Source organism: Oncorhynchus tshawytscha, linkage group LG12 (assembly GCF_018296145.1).
Source record: "Oncorhynchus tshawytscha isolate Ot180627B linkage group LG12, Otsh_v2.0, whole genome shotgun sequence".
NCBI classification, from domain to species: domain Eukaryota; kingdom Metazoa; phylum Chordata; class Actinopteri; order Salmoniformes; family Salmonidae; genus Oncorhynchus; species Oncorhynchus tshawytscha.
In genome coordinates, this window is record NC_056440.1 from 50,976,770 (window position 1) to 50,990,719 (window position 13,950).

At 41.7% G+C, this 13,950-nt stretch overlaps 1 protein-coding gene across 1 annotated transcript in view; it reads right to left on the reverse strand.

The window, feature by feature from the left end:
- Window positions 1-576: 576 nt before the first annotated feature.
- LOC112263451 (MAM domain-containing glycosylphosphatidylinositol anchor protein 1) overlaps window positions 577-13,950 on the reverse strand; it is a 408,035-nt gene continuing 394,661 nt past the window's right edge. Inside the window, exon 19 of the mRNA XM_042330737.1 lies at window positions 577-6,683. Within this exon, the coding sequence (XP_042186671.1) occupies window positions 6,589-6,683 (95 nt within the window). The 3' untranslated portion in view covers window positions 577-6,588. The remainder of the gene's footprint in view (window positions 6,684-13,950) is intronic.

Genomic DNA, 13,950 nt, shown 5'->3' on the forward strand with positions numbered 1-13,950 from the left:
GGATCTCCTATAAAAAAAAGTACAGTACATGTACAGTATCGGAGCATAAATAGAGGATAATTGCAAATTGCAGTCGTGTAAAGGTAGTGGGAAATTCTACAATGCTCAATGCTGGGCCTCCTATATGAACATTGTTTCCAACTTCCCTTGCCTATACAGCGAAAACACAGTCGAGTGATCTGAATAACTTCTGAAACTGCATGACATGCGACAAGACATTTGAATAATGATTTGTGCTTGCTAATTGCTATGGGAATCTCATTTTGGAGTTTATTTGATATGCCAGGAGGAGAGCACGCAGGTGTCTGTAATGCTACTTACAGCCACAGGATGTGAATGAGCTCTGATTACTAAATTCACTGTGATGCTGGTAATATGCAAGGCTTGAATACAAACTGGTGGATAGAGGATAGTGTGGGAGTTGGAATTCTGCATTTTACACTGCATAACAAGTCCCCAAGAGGTGTTTTTATGGTGAAATCATTATGTACGTGTGATGGTGACAACATGTGCGAGAACCCACTGTGTGTATTGGAGAAGATGACAAAAAGAAGACAAAAATCATCTCTTTTTGTTCTTTCATGATTATTTATTCATACATTTTGGAGTCATATTTCAAATATATTTTTCCTCTAAAATATTTCAGTACATGACAGAGAATATACAACACCCAGCACTGCTACACCGTTCTTTGCGCGTTCACTAAGGTGCATATACACACATACACCGTCTTTGTCTCGGATCCGCACACATTGCACAAGTCTGCACAGCCAGGCAGGAGCTGTGAAGTTACTTTGACCAATCTGACTGCATTGGGGAGGGTTCAGTCATTTGGTTGCGCTCCAGATACACAGATCCTGCACAGGTCTGCGTAGATTATAGGATGATTACATCATGTTGATGTGGTTGATCAGACATAAAAGACTTCTCCAGGCTTTATAAAGATCTGGGGTGACTTTCCCAATAACATGGCTATAATCTTTAGCACTAAGATCATCCTAAATCCATAGGTAGGGCAATGGACAAACAATGATTAATGAATGCTAAAGATGTCTTTGGGAAACTTAGCCCGGATCAAAATCACTGTATCTGGAACGCACCCTTTATGTGAGTGGACAAAGTGTCTGCACTGGCAGTGAGGCAGTGATGTGAAAACCTATACAGTAACAGTCAGTCGGTCCTGCTGTTGAATACGTAGAGCATCAATGGTGTGTGCCGGGATGTCTCTAATGGAAGAGGGGTTCATTTTTAGTGACTGAGTGACTGGCCACCCCTTCTGAACATTGCCACAGATATTGCTTGGACACTACGCTATCTGGCTGAAGTGGTTTTCATGGATGGAAAGTCACCTCATGGAGGAATAGCAGTTGTGAGGCACTTGCTTATTTGATCTCTAACCTGCATGTCGGGGGTCCTTTCTAACCTTCTTGTTTTAGACAGATAACTACAAGGATATGATATGACAAAAGATGATAGATTGATAATCTACAACAAAACATGTTGATAGTACATACACTTGTAGTGGAGGTTTGAAAATGTTCAGCATGAACTGGGGACCCTTTAGGTGGTCAAGGGAAAACCTGGATCATGTAAAAACATCAGATAACTGGAGGTGTGGCAATGCCACATTTATTTACCAAATTCCCACTCTTTTCAGAAATCTTGGTTGTAGAATTCCTGAAATCAGAAGATAATAAGCATGGAGGGAACTGGGAGTCAGAAAGGTTCCAGAAATGTGCAAACCTAAGGGACTATACCAGTGAACTGAACTCCCATTCGGTCTTGTATCCTAGAGGAATATATTGATAATCTACACCTTAAACCATACTGCAATAATATAGAGTATGGTGTAGATTTTAGGACAACCTCAGCTAATGAGGGAGTGATGTGACAATCATGAACTACTAACAAAACGAGCATTAGTACACAATGGGTATCAAATGGCATACATTTCAAGACATTTAATTTCACATTAAAGTGCATGAAAAGCAGCACAATGAATTATACCTCAGACCGAACAGCTGCATACTCCTTTCTGGACACAAGTGAATAGATTTCAAATGGCCAACTATTGGATATATCTGATTTGTCAACACAAAATTGCCTCACTTTCAGGCATTTCTTGGTTTAATTTGAAGTATGCAGGTTAGTTTCATTTCCAGTTGATCTGGTGACAGTAAAGACAACCTAAGGGTAGGCTGTGTAATGTTTGTCAATATCAAAAATGTACAACTCAATTCATATAGGAGTTTTGGAAAGAAAGACCATGAATTCAAAAAACCAAATATTACTACCAATACTGAAGGTCAGGTTCAGATCAATGGAGGCACTTCAACCATCATGTCATAAGATCAAAATTCATCATTTACAATTCTCCCCTCAACAATAAATATAATATTGGTTAATGCTTATTTCTCCCAAAATAATGTTCTTGCCCACATTTCATAGTATTCCTGCCCATTTCATAGTATTCCTACCCACATATTTCATTGACAAGGAATTCACCTGACTTTACAACAGTGTTAACGTTGAGAAGTATTCTATAATAAAGAACACAGAAGACACAAAGATAAAATCTTATTACATTACATTTAATCCAAGGTTTATAGTTCTCTATTTCTGTGCTGTACCCTTTCTTCCATTGGGTATTTAACATGATCAGTCTAGGCCCTGGGCATTTCTATGCAGGTTACTCAACTGTAATAATTGTAATCAGTGTCAGCGATGTATTTGCAGTACTGTATAATATATTTTGAAGTGGACCCTCCCACGCTCTCCCGAACACAGCAGCAGAGTACAGGTATAGTAGGATCCGGTTACATCTACACGTGTTGTGTTTCAAACGCTCAGTGTGTTGAGACTAATTGTAATGTTACACATACTGTAGGTGCTTAGCTACACATATATGATTATTGTGGAACTCCATTTAAAGAAGATGTTCATTTGTTTTCTAGTAAAGTATGTGACCATGGACAGGAATGTGTGTGGTCTCAAATTGATTTAGCTTGATATTGTAGTCTTGGTTTGAAAAAAAAAAACATTCACGAAAATAAATAAAAATAAAGGGAAAACAATTGATCTTCCTTTTAAAACCGCTACCTTCTTCATAATTGCCAAATACTCTAGATGTGTGAAGAAACCACAAATGAAATAAAACAACAAGTGAACATCAATTGCACCAAGCCTCTGAATTCTTTGGGGTCATGTAGAACATGAGTTCAAATTTCCTAATGAAACATTATCATTTAAAATCATGTGATAAAGTACTTTGATAATTATCTTTCAGTTGCATCTGATTCTGATGCATCATTGTTATGTCCTAATTCAGGAATTGCCACCCTGCATATCTCCTGCCTATACTTACAGATAGTTGTAAATATACATTAAATATAGTAGCTAGCAAATGGTCAGTGCTTGCCAAAAATGCTTACGAAATGCACAGCTTACTGGATAAAGGAGGTGGGAAATGGGTAGTCGGCAAGACAGTAACTGCTGTCATGTGGTACCAGAGTTATCGTAAACTCTGAAAGAATCTTGGAACCAAAAAATTGCCCTAAATTGCCCACACGTCATAACTCCGAGCTTCTGATGTCCAAAGCTTCCATAAGATGAATCAAGCACTCTTCTACCGAGTTTCCCAGTTGGATATTTCAGAGTTTCTTGGTTGTGAGTAGCACATGAACACCACAGATCTGAGATAAGACACCTTACCCCCTGTGACACGATGTTGGCTCAAGACATGACCTGAGATGCCAAAATTCCAACAACCGTTGGAGAGCATCTACGCTAAGACATGAGCTGCTGTTACATACATATGGGTGTTACAGTTAAAGTGAGCGAGCGAAGTGTACAAGCAAGCATGAGGTTAGGACCACACAAGATGTCTCCCAGATCACAATGACATACATTTAATAAAACAATGCTTCTCATGAGCTTGCAATGCAGTATGGACCTAAGTAGCTATTACAATGTGACTATGAGGGATGTCAAAAAGACAGCCAAAATGCACTTGACATCTGAAATCGAGTGTCCACACCCGATTTTTACCAAGTGCTTTGATTTAGGAAGATTATGGAAGCAAGTCTTAGAGGCACACAGTTTGATGTCCATGTTCTGTGTATGTATATGAACAAGGTTCCCTTGTTGAGAACTTTAAGTTGAAGGTGAGAGCTGAATTAAGTAATATCGGCAACCGATACGATAAAAAAATGCCTCATGCAGTAAAAGTACAACACTTATTTGGAGAAGACTGATGTAACAGTATCCCTGTATACCAAATCAACCCTTAATCCCTACTCCCATGCACTTGCGTAGATATGAAAGGATTGGACAGGTATAAGCAATATAGCAACAATTCCACCTGGCGTATCAGATGGCAAGATGGAGCTCCCACCATCGTGCTTACACCTATCCAACCCTCTCAGATCTACAAGTGCCTAGGGGTAGTATGTTGCGGTTTACGATTCAGGGGACTTTTGGAAACTAATCTTGAGAGGAAGAACGAGCCAGTTACATGTGTTCTGCATCATCAGTTAGGTTAGTCTGTTGTTTTGTTCTTAGATTGTGACCAATTACTTTAGCTGAGATTCAATCCGATCGCATGGTCGACAATGCAGCTTTTAAAGGTAATTTCTGTTTGAACGGACATCTGAAGCATTTACTGTGAACGTGAACATTGCCTTGAAAAGCTGCGTTGTCAAGAATCTACGATCGGATTGAATCTGTACCTTTGTGCAACAATGTGCTTGGGGCTCATTGGAATCCCTACCTTAATTGGGCGAACAGGTGCATTTGCAGGATGTAGACTTTGATTAATCACGATGTGCTCGGGCTAACTATGTGAGCTGATAGTGAATGATTATTGCTCCACAAAGAAACACAATCATACTGTAACAATGTTACATGAGTAATCGTCTTAAATAAACTATGGTTACATCGAAGACATTCAACCTCGATCGGCTGATACAGTTGTAGTAGGAAATTGGACCTGCTGCCTTCCAAATGTTGTTGATTCAGTTATTTCTCTAGAATCCTATACATGACATTCATCATCGGAAACCTGTGAAATAGAATCCATCTATCGGATCTGCACCCCCCGTCTCCTTACCCTGTTGGTCATTTTCTTGGATTTTGACGCCCTGCCCCCAATATACTACATCCATGTCTCATTTAAATGATGCGTATCGACGTGGTTGGCGTAATTGATTTCAATCATGCTCCACCTCCACTTTCTCCTTGTACAGGAAGCAGGAGGTCCATTGTCTGTAGACCGCAGGAAGTCCGAGAGATGCTGTTACTGGCTGGACTTTGAATGAGTAGGGGAGGCTAGTCGTAGTCTCTGTCAAGTCATTTTTTGGGGTGGAGAGTGGGGTGGTGGGCATAATGGAGGTGACTGGCCCATCCCTGCCACGAGTGCTCAAGTGGGCTATAGACGAAGGGTGTCATAGGTACCAACCAACACATCCACACATCTCTTCCACATAAATGTTACCACTCTCTTTTTTTCACATCCGCCCCCCAAAAAACCATAAGAACACAAATAGTTTGATTGGGACAACATACAGCAACAACACACGGAGGAAAACCCCAAATAAAAGGGAGTAGATTGTATAAATTTGTGCTTCTGTAGATTTGCTTTGTTGCAGCCTGTAACGTTGCTCATGTCCATGAGTGTTTTTTTTAAATGTTTTATTTATTTAAACTTTTGTAATATATCATATATAGAGAAATGTACACGTACGATCCAACACAAGTCATCTACGGCTATGACCGGTAGAGGAGAGGCAAGTGGGAACTCCTTCCTTCCTTCCTTCCTTCCTTCCTTCCTTCCTTCCTTCCTTCCTTCCTTCCTTCCTTCCTTCCTTCCTTCCTTCCTTCCTTCCTTCCTTCCTTCCTTCCTTCGTCTGTCAGTCACTCAGTCTGCTGTGATCGGCAGCTCCCTGGCGCCCAACCCAAGGAGGCGAAGGGGAGGGTTCAATAAGGAGGGGGGAAACCCCCTACCCTTGTCATCCTATTATTCTCAACCCCTCCCACCACCCATCCTTTCCCTTTTTTCCTCAGGTTCTTCATCATCTTTGGTAGAGTGTCCGACACTTTGGTGTGTCAGGGATACGGGTGGTCGCTGGGGGGGTTGGAAAGAGTAAAGGGGGGTGGCGGAAGAGTGTGTGAGAGTGAATAGAAGAATGAAGTGTGTCTGCTGTGAGGGGTTGGATTGAGTGATATTGGGTGTCAAAGGTCAGGTCATTGAGTTTGCGACTTTGCCTCAGTTAAAAATAGTGTGATTGGTTGAAAGAAAAAACAGCCACATACGACTGTAAAGGGGTGAGTGGGAAAAGGAGAATGATAGAGAGAGAGTCAATCAAATGACAGTCAGTTACAAGCATAGCCAAGGTGTAATGGGAGAAGTGAAGCATGGATTGTCATCAAAAACAGGGCTGGAGATGAAAACTAAAAGGTGGATGGAGAATGTGAGAGGAAGAAGGGAGGGGAGTGGGGAGAGGTAGCGAGGGACACAGGGAGAGAAGAAGAGAGAGCAAGTCTGGGCAGTAGCCTGTCTCGGCAGACAGGGGACGCTGTGCGTTGTGCTCATCATCTGTAGAGCAGCAGTAGATATGAGCAGAGGGCGAAGGTCAGTGAGGCGACCAATGGGAGCGAGCGCAGACCTGGGGCTCCCCCAATCAGAACTGTGGAAAACACAAACAGAACAAACTGAATGGTCTGAGCTCAATAGGCTATTGTCCACAACCCACAAGTCACATTGATAAAAAGAGATGAAAATGTGAAACATCTTGAGATTTTGTTAAATGTACAATACTTTTATCTAGTCTAGTAACCCATATTTAAAAACTGTATGGGAGACCTTTACAGTAAAGCCTTGTAAGATACTGTAACTCAATCCCAAGATCGTATGAAGAGAGAAAGAGTGGAGGGATATGGCACTAAAAGCCTGAGACTGGCATAAGGGAGTAATGTATTTAATCACTTCAGAGGCAGGGTTCACAATGGAGATTGGATGTGTGTCATAAGTGCTTTGAGATAGCATATGAGAGACGAGTTGCTCATTGATGTCATCATCAAACTGCTCGCCTCTCGCCTCTTGTTCGACATGAAGATCTCTAAACCGAGCCGAATCAAAGAATAGATTGTGTTCGACAGGGAATTTGAAGTTCATAGTACAGTTGATGTACTGTGTTTTTATTTAAATGTATGTAATGTCACTGGCCGTTTCCGAATACCCATAATTGTGTCCTAAATAGTAGGCCGTTTGAGTATGAGAAATAATTTGTTTAATAGTATGCAACATTTTGAAAATCTAGTATACTTTAAATGCCCAGATGTCATACTCTACTGGATGCGCTACCGAAATCAACGAATAGTGGGAAACAGCACAATCACATGACGTATTCTCAGTATGCGAAAATATAATATTTAATAATATGCAACATTTAGAAAATTGAGTATGGTTTAAATGCCAGGATGTTATAATCATATTGGCTCTTCATCTAGTAGAATATGTTGCACACTTTTCCACAATGCATTGGAAGAGGTAGACTGCAAGTGATTGGCTACGTGAAGAGAGCTAGGGCCTAACAAAAAAACGAAGCTTCTGCAGTCGTGTAAAATATAGGCTAAGTCATTTTTGTTCTCATTAAAATGATCACGGGTATTACATCGTAGGCTACATCTTTGAAAAAATAATTCTAATAATAATTCTAAAGTGGATTTCTGTTTTCTCACTAAAAAGTGTTTATTGTTCTCTTGGCCTTCATCTCAGCTTTTATATTAAATACTAAACCATTTTTTAATTTGTGAATGTGTCTGCACCGGGGACTCGGTATGTGGCTGCATTACTGATGGCATGTTAATCAGGCCTTTTGATTTGAACACATGGAATGTTTTCGTTTTGTAGGCTACATATTACATTTTTGAATGGATGTATCAAGCCTCAACATTCATTCTGATCGCGTTCCCAATGATCAGTGCTTTAGTTTATGTTCCTGTCCAGTGGTTCTGAATTTGTGAAGCAGCCATCTGTCCACGTTTGTCTGTGCAATAGCCTTTTGATTTGAACATTTGATTTAATTTATATATGCTACAGCGCTTTGGTTTCACTAAGAAATATGTTGAAATGGAACCAAATGATCTGTTCTGTCTTCAATCCTTTTTAAAAAGGAAAGATGGGCTACTACGGTATAGCTTGAATGTGATATCTGCCTACACCCTGAGTAGGCATATAACTCCATTCCTATTCCATTCATAGTTTAGCTGCTTAATGCGATGCATGTGTGTTGAATTTGGAAAACGGCCCGCCCCATCTACTCAGCCAATCAGGAGCTGCTACTGCGTTGCGGCCATGGCATATTGTATACTTTTTACTAAACAGTATGTGCTAAATAGTATGCGACGATGAGTAAATAGTATGCAGTTTATGTATGCAATACGCTGGCATGGGTATTCGGAAACGGCCATTGTGTTTTCTTGTACTCATATGAAACAGCATCACAAAGTACCTGTACATGAGACATCTGCGACCCTCCCTCTCCTTTTGTCGAAGTGCATGCAAACACAGATGCGCGCACACACACACTAATTGCATACACAACACCCCCCCGCCCACCCACAGACACTGCACTTACACAAAGTCAACAGCGCATTACGCATGTAAGCCATGGAATGAGTTTCATAAATAAAGAGTAAGGCAGGTATTGTATTTAAGAAATCAATATACATTTATATTAGGGGGCTTCTCTCGCTGGCAGAAAATCTATGTAATCATAATCAAGCTTTTTATTCCTCCCGTCCTCTCCCATAGAGAACAAGTTAAGTGCCTGGCACAGGGGCCAGCCCTGATTTCTCTCTCAAGGATCTTTGAAGGGGGTGAAGCACAGAAAGTTTGGTTGGGTTTGGCGATGGATAACATATCTGTGGCTGTATGTATCAAAGGTCTTTGAATAGGAGTGCTTATTCTAGGATCAGTTTAGCCTTTTATATCATGTGGAAATAAGGAGTCGGAGGACCTGAGCCTAGATCAGCACTCCAACTCTGAAAGCTTTGTGAATGTGCTTTGTTGTTTTCTTATGGTGTGTATGAGAGGGGGCTAACACAGTTCAGCTGAATCCTGATAAATGCAACAGCTTGAAACTGTCCTCCATGTTCCAGTGTCTGGGCTTCAACTTCAACTTGCACATCCAAGAACATCCAACCCACACTAAATGGACTACCAGAGATATGGGAGTTGGCTCCCGACCAGACCTCGGTTCAAATGCTATTTATTGTGTTTCAATTACTTTCAAATACATTTAGAAGTAAGTATTTAGAATGTTTTTATTTTATTAAAATACAAGTAGTTATATATTGGAATGTATTTGGAAAGTATTGGAATGTATTTGAAAATACTTAAATACACATATAATATTTTCAAATACAGATATTTAAATACTCCATGCATTTGAACACAGGTATGTTTGGTAAAGGGGCATGTGTAATGTATTTGGAAACAAGTATTTTAAAATAGATTCAAATAGTATTACAAATAAATTATTTGAAAATACTTTCAAATAGAAGTAGTTGATTTGGCCATATTATTTAAAAATACTCAAATACACAGAAAATAAGTAGTTAAAATACAAATACTTAATAACCATGCGTTTGAACCCATGACTGCCTTGTCAACTCCAGTAAATCGGCGCGTTCCCTTATAGGGAATAATTAAATACTACATTTGTCTTTCTTTTTCCCTGCATGGATTCTGTGCTCTATTGTTCTCATATTGTGTTTCCTAACTATATTTTGTATTGAATACCTTTTGTAGCTGCTGCACAGTTTGTGAGGAGAGCTTGCAAGTAAGCATGTCATTGTACTGTGCTGTACACTACACTGTATCTTGTGCATATGACCATATGCATATGTATACTTTTCGCAATTTCAACAACAGTGTGGGACCACCAGGGATCTGGGAGTGTTGCATGCCACACAGGGTGACCGAGGGGATAGAGGACCAGGGGGTCTGGGGCTAAAACGCGGGGACTTGAGTCATCGCCGACGTGGGATCCAGACAGTATTGAAAGCCACCCCTTAACAGGATCAAAAGAAGGGGAGTGGAACAAAGGAGGGAGAAGGAAGGAAAGGAGGGAGGGAGGGTAGTGAACGGTGTGCAGTGCAACAATTCCCTTGTCGAACTCACCCATAGCTAAGACACGTACACATGCATGGAAATGTGCACACGCAGACACACACACACTTACATAGCCAGGCAGGCAGGCAGGCACCTACACACACACACACACACATTTTCTGTTATACACAAGCAAACACACACACTCTCTCTCTCTGTCTGTCTCTCAAAGACAAACACACACACACACACACACACACACACACACACACACACACACACACACACACACACACACACACACACACACACACACACACACACACACACACACACACACACATACACACACTTCAGCCCCAGAGCCAGGTTCCAGTCATTCCTATGATTTATGAATGTGGAGTTAGTTGAACACAACATGTCAGAGGCAATCATCATTAATTTTAGGAGAGCCACACGGTTCCGCAGTCCCCTGTGCTACACCCCATCAGACAGCTAGCCCATTGAGATGTGTGTGAGCGTGTCTGTGTATGTGTATTTTTCTGAGCGTGTTTATATGTGCGTGTGATGTGTGTTGGGTTGAAACAGGGTGTGTGTTTGTGCGCATGTTTGTGTGTGCGTGTGTGATGGGGAGAGATGGGGGGTGTGTGAGGGACAGGTGTTCTGCATCCCAAATGGCACCCTATTCCCTACATAGTGCACTACTTTTGACAGGAGCAAATACAAGATCCTGGTCAAAGTAGTGCACTATTATAGGGATTAGGGTACTATTTAGAAGGCCGACGTGAGCTGCATCAGCTGGGTATTACAGCTGGGCACACTCGCTAGCAAAAACTCCTGGGAGGGTTGGCTGCTCACATGATGCACACTCCCTGGCACACTAGCATACAGATTTAGACCTGCATATACACGCACACGCGCACACGCACACACACACACAGAGAAAACATACAATCATACATTTATGAACAAAGTGTCTGACTCTTTATTCCACCCATTAGTGACTTTGATGTACTGTAATCGGTTATGCCTGCTTTGAAATGCTCTATGCTATAACACAACTATCACGCTGGCTGTCTCATCACTAGTATTGTGATTAAATCATGTAGAATTACTGAAGAAACCAGTTGGTTATTACAGGTTAATACTAATGTTTGTGGGGCAAACAATATGGGCCAGATTCTCAGTCACAGATTTAGCCTGGACTAAAAATGATTCTCTGTGGAAAATAAGTATTTTAGTACAGGACTAGGCTAATTATGTGTTTGGTAAAACTGGCCCCATACAAATAGAGCATCTCAATTGAACATGTTTCATAGTCGCGGATTACGCTTAATCTATGTTTGGGAAACAGGCCTATATTGTTTTACCCACATACATTATTCCTCATCGTCGTGTCTGCTAATACATAGAGGTGACCCAGGTGTGTGGGCTGGGTCTTTCCTCTACCCAATCTCCTCTAACCAATAATTACCCATCTGTCTCGGCTAGCTGTCTTGTGCAGCGCTGCATCGGCCCCACAGGCTAGCGAAGCCTGGCTTCCTGTTTACACCCTCCATCAATAATTCACTGTATTACATTAGGATCCCCGCTAGCTCTCGGCTCTTTCGTTGCTTTTGCTGCTTTCTCAGATGAGGGGTTTTTGGGGGGAGGCAGAGGGTTTTTCTCGTTAATTATTTACAGACCCACCAACGTCTCCTGATTTGTTTAGCCTTGTTTTGTTTTTGTGGCCATTTTCGGGGGGAAAGTGAGCAGAAAGGGATGATGTCCCGGGGGGAGTTGATTGTCTTGGCCTGTTGCTTTTGGAGGCCTCTTGACTTGCCTAAGTTATAGTACCTCCCAATTTGATCTGTGAAGGAGTGCAGGTGCCTTCAGTTAGGTTGGAATTACAGGGGTACACTCCCACAACAAAGTAGGGCACTCCCATAACTGTTGAAAATGATGTAGGCACCCTCATGAGTGGTACAAATACACAAATACCAACACTGTACTAGATCATTTTCTTGGGAACACCCCCCAATTGTAGTCTGTTTACCTTGATCTCACGATACAGCAAGTACATTAAGATAGTACAGTAGCTTTATCTTGAATCATTTACCATTTCCTAAGATCCCGCATTAATTTACAAACACAATGTTTATGGTTTTCTATCAGTGGGTGGAAAGAAATATTGAGGAATGTGGCTCTACAAACTGACTATCGGCTGCAATATATCCCAGAATGCACTTGAAGTCAGGGGAGCTAAAAAACAGATTAGTGACGGCTTGATTCAATCAAATCGAATCAAAGTTTATTTGTCACGTGCGCCGAATACAACAGGTGTAAACCTTACCGTGAAATGCTTACTTACAGGCTCTAACCAATGGTGCGGGGGAAAAAAATTGTGTGTGTGTGTGTGTGTGTGTGTGTGTGTAGGTAAGTAAAGAAATAAAACAACAGTAAAAAGACATTTGAAAATAAGAGTAGCAAGGATATACACAGACACCTGTTAGTCAGGCTTATTGAGGTAGTATGCACATGTAGGTATCGTTAAAGTGACTATGCATATATGATGAACACAGAGTAGCAGAAGCGTAAAAAGAGGGGTTGGCGGGTGGTGGGACACAATGCAGATAGCCCGGTTAGCCAATGTGCGGAAGCACTGGTTGGTCGGGCCAATTTAGGTAGTATGTACATGAATGTATAGTTAAAGTGACTATGCATATAAGATAAACAGAGAGTAGCAGCAGTGTAAAAAGAGGGGTTGGGGGGGGGCGGGTACACAATGCAAATATGCCGGGTAACCATTGGTGTAGAGGTCCTGGATGGCAGGCAGCTTTGCACCAGTGATGCACTACCCTCTGAAGTGCCTAGCGGACGGAGGCCGAGCAATCACTGTTGTCAGTGGTGGTCAACGGCCACAATTATACATTGACAGTGAAGCTTTCTCACTTAGAGGTAAGTAATTGTCAATAGAAGCCATCGATGTTCAATTGTGCCTGTCCATATATTGACGACGATCAATTATGGGCAGTGCTATGGTCAGTGATCTATGGAGCCACTGCATGGAGACTGGTGTGGGTAACTTGGAGGAAACCTATAGCAGTGTCAGTATGAGTGAATGAAGGTCAAGAGCTTTCAGCCTTGCGATGTGGTAGTGAATTTTTGTGAGTGGTCAGTATTTTGTCTTGATGAAATCCCAGTTTGGGCTCGAAATGTCCTTGTCTTATTAAACACTTCAGGAGGATCATACCATTGTGGGGATTTACTATTTCTTATTTTTTGGTCTTCTTCAGTATTTAAAGTTACAGTGGATTGAGTGTACACTATAACACTACAGACCATGCTAGGCGACAAGGCACACTTGAAAAATGCCAGTGTTTCATTTACAATTCACACAGTAACATGATGGCATTTTAAACCATGGTCCGTGTAAGGTGTCAAAGCGCATTCCGTTTGTCCGGGGCAAATTAGCTGATGCTGTGAAAAAGCCACAAGGAAGAATTGGATTACAGGCTCTGCCCAGTGTCACTGTGTATTTAGGGTGCAGACTGCAGCCTCCAGCCTGATGTCACTGTACAATTTGCCGGGACAGAGAAATGTGGAGTCTGGTTACTTTATCACGGTGGCCTGTGGGTCAGGATTCCAGGACAGGAGGCCTCGACCTGGACAGATGCCCGGGAAGTGATCCTATCATAGATCCTGGCACCCAGCCCTGCATGGCTGTATCTGTGCCCATTGCCCACGGTTTACAATGAAAATACGGTGCCAACCCTTCCACCTCATAATGCCAATGCGTCCTGGTGCCCTCTGCCATGTTGGGCGATAGGGAGTGACAACAGGGAAGAAGAGGAAGG